The sequence below is a fragment of the Zingiber officinale genome, chromosome 2A (assembly GCF_018446385.1).
Source record: "Zingiber officinale cultivar Zhangliang chromosome 2A, Zo_v1.1, whole genome shotgun sequence".
In the NCBI taxonomy this organism is placed as follows: domain Eukaryota; kingdom Viridiplantae; phylum Streptophyta; class Magnoliopsida; order Zingiberales; family Zingiberaceae; genus Zingiber; species Zingiber officinale.
Window position 1 is genome coordinate 20,394,006 of NC_055988.1, and position 3,170 is coordinate 20,397,175.

Sequence of the window (3,170 nt, forward strand, 5' to 3'; positions counted from 1 at the left end):
AATCATTCAATCATTTTTGGATTTCAAGGATGTTTTGTAGCTATAGAGACTAATATGGAATGTGAAACTATTTTTCATATATGGTGGAAGCCACAAGATTAAAGCTCTTTTAATGGTATTCCCATCCACATTTGAGCTCTAAATCTTTAGCCAAAAGCTTTCAAAATTTAGGTCTTACTCTTAGATCAAGCAATCAAACAGTGAGTATGACCATAAAACCGTTTTCATTATTTTTCTTAGCAAAACAATAATAATATTCTTACCATGGAAGTGCATGAACTCTTATATTATAATTACAAATCAAGGTCAATTATCAACCTGAGCATATTACACCTAAAAAGTTCAAATATTACTTGTGACACTGGATCATCCGTCATGATTCATATGTGTTTCATTCTAACGTGCAATCTTTATCATGAGCAACGTGCTATATGAATGATGGATGGATCTTTCATGTTCTTTCAGTAATACAGATTAATAACTGATTAATCAGTAATGGCAAAGCAGCAGCAAATGAAGAATATAATTAAGAGTTTAGCACTTTGGCTTGATCATGGCGCCGGAATCCAAGCTGTGGCAAACACAACGTTGTGGCCCTTCCATGTGAGCGTGAGATCATGGTCGTCGTCCCTCTTCATTCCCCAGCCGGCGGCGTGCTCGTCCAGCATCCCTCTCACTTCCGCCGCGGCCTCCTCCGTCAGACCCACCGACCGGAACCCTGCCGCCCGCATCCTCCCCGCCCACCTCCCCTTCGTCTCCTGCCGCTCCACCCTCTGTGTCCCCTCCTGCGCGATCACGTTCTCGATCTTCCAGCACACCCCTCCCTCGTACCACCGCCTCTGCTCGCTGCCCTTCCCGACGCACGTCTCCACCGCGTCGTACGGTATCCACAGGTAGTTGAACGCGGCGCGCAGCCGCCTCATGAGGTCGCACGGCGTCAGGTCCGCGTCCTCGTCGACGACGGTCACCAGCGTGGGTTCTAGCCCTCGGAGCGTCTTCAGGAACGTGCTCCGCGGAGACAGCGTCGGCGAGGGGGAGCTGAGCACGGCGGCCGCCGTCTCCTCGGGGATGCAGTGCAGCATCATGTGGCAATTCACGATGACAGCTTCCCCTTGCGTGACTAGTCGCCGGACTCTCACTTGCTCCATCAGCGTGGCGAACGCTTCGGTCGGATCGGAGGGGACCGCCAGGAACTCCATCTGGATGTTCCTCGACCGTGCGAAGTTGACCAGCCGCGCGCCGAGCTCGTCGTACGACATGTCGAGCAAAGGCGGCGCAGCCGTCGCGGTGAGGGCCGGCACGGTGAGGCGTAGCAGAGGAGGGCCCTCGGGCCGTTTGGCCAGCAGGTCGATGAGCGTCGGCATCTGCATGCAGTGAGTGGTCCCGAGATCGACGAGGTGGACCGCCGGCAGCCCCTCGACGGCCTCGGCTATGGCGGTGTTGGCGGCGGCGAAGCCGAAGCGGTGCCAAGGGGTGAGATCGATGAAGCTGGCCAGGTCAACGGCGGAGAAGCGGTGGAGATAGAGGGCGAGGTTGGTGCCGCCGGCGGCCGCAGCGACGAGCATATTCTCGCAGGAACCGGTCTTGGAAGCGCGGACGATGAGGGCGCGGAGGAAGGCGGAGGCGAGGCGCTGATCGGAGTCGCCGTCGGAGGGAGCTATGTTGTTGAGAACCCAGATGATCTGTTGGGCCAGGGTGGCATCGTTGGCCTCGATGGCGGTGGCGCAATGCACCAGCAGTTGCTCCATGCAGCCGGCGCTGCTTATGCTGCCTCCTCCAACACCGATATCCGGCTTCGGCGAGGAGGAGGAGGAGGAGGAGACGAGGCCAGGCAGCCAAGGCCACGAGTGATGCTGCGGCAAGTACTGCAAGCAGCTATGCGGCTTCGATGAGGAGGAGGCCGCTTCGTCGTCGTCGTCGGAGTAGAAGACTATCCCGTCGCCATTGGGAAGCAAAGGAGCAGGAGGCAGTACCGGTGCACTAGTGAAATATTGCATCATGCATAGGTAATTAATTAAGTAGATAAGCAAGCAACAGATCGAGAGCAAAAAAGAGGGCTTTGATCGATATCTGACTCTAAAGGTATTCAGCTACTACGATTATGATAATCCAAACAACACGAGAATAATTTGATCATATATGTCTGACTCTGAAGGTAAGATCATCAGAGAAATGAACAGAGAAGGAAACTCAGGTGCTTCTTTTGAGGATTGAACCGAAAAGAGAGCTAGTATGAGATCGAGAACAATTATTCATGAACTTCTTCTAGTTTAAGATGGATGGAGCTGGCGATCGAATTGTCGATGGACGGATTTAAATAGAGTAATAAAGATTGCTGGGAGAGGATAGAAAGCAGGATTGAAGACGAAAGGTATGGAGATAGTGACCTTTTTATATGGTTTTTGGTGGCATGTGAGGATGAAGGGCCGCCATGGATGCGTCTTGGCGGTACATGTGTTTTCAGAGCGAGAAAGAGAGGGAGAAAGCTCACGGACCAAATCAAGGAGAAATCATGGATGCAGCATGCAGTTCATGAATTCCCAATGGGTACGGCGCATTGGCTGGTTGTCGATCGAGTGGCGTAAGAAATTAGAGAAAGGTCGGTGGTTGTGGTCTCTCGTTGCGTAAAGGGACAGCACCTCTCAATTTCTAACATAGAAATAAGGGTGGTCTCATCTGGAAACTGAGTCAGACAGAGATGGGTGATATTGAAATTGAGATTGACGGAAAGTTACTGTGAGGCCTGGTCGATCTGGCACCTACCGGGAGCACTGTCACGAACGGATGACGAGGGTAGATGACGGGGAAGGTGAAGCAAGGATGTCGTACACTCAGGCGAGCTTCCAAGTCGTTAGAGACTAGAAACCAGGGAAAAAGTCCTCGGGTCAGGCTCTCCGACACTCAAGTCAGGTATTTTTTTCCCAGAAGCACAGAGAAAGGACGAAAAGTAAAGACGAGTAAGAAATGACGAGTGAGCGTACCTGCATAAGGGGCAAAACATCCCTTTTTATACCGCAACGGATGCTTCTGGAGTCTGACGGGTGTTAGGAAATGTCAGATGTCAGGCTTTGTCTAGCGGTGGATGACACATGACGTTTTCTTATAAGTCCAGGGAGGAACCAGAGTGCTGTGAGTACCTGACTATTGGCATATTCTCTGACAGACAGTGA

The 3,170-nt window shown here is 51.7% G+C and overlaps 1 protein-coding gene across 1 annotated transcript; it reads right to left on the reverse strand.

Moving 5' to 3' along the window:
• Positions 1-428: 428 nt before the first annotated feature.
• On the reverse strand, positions 429-2,751 carry LOC122044447 (scarecrow-like protein 32). The gene has a single exon (XM_042604923.1). The coding sequence runs from the start codon at positions 1,998-2,000 to the stop codon at positions 552-554; it is 1,449 nt and encodes a 482-aa protein (XP_042460857.1). The 5' UTR covers positions 2,001-2,751; the 3' UTR covers positions 429-551.
• Positions 2,752-3,170: the final 419 nt, after the last annotated feature.

What these genes read in the sequence shown, in the direction of transcription:
- LOC122044447 (XM_042604923.1), bottom strand. Translation starts at nt 2,000, where the DNA reads ATGATGCAATATTTCACTAGTGCACCGGTACTGCCTCCTGCTCCTTTG.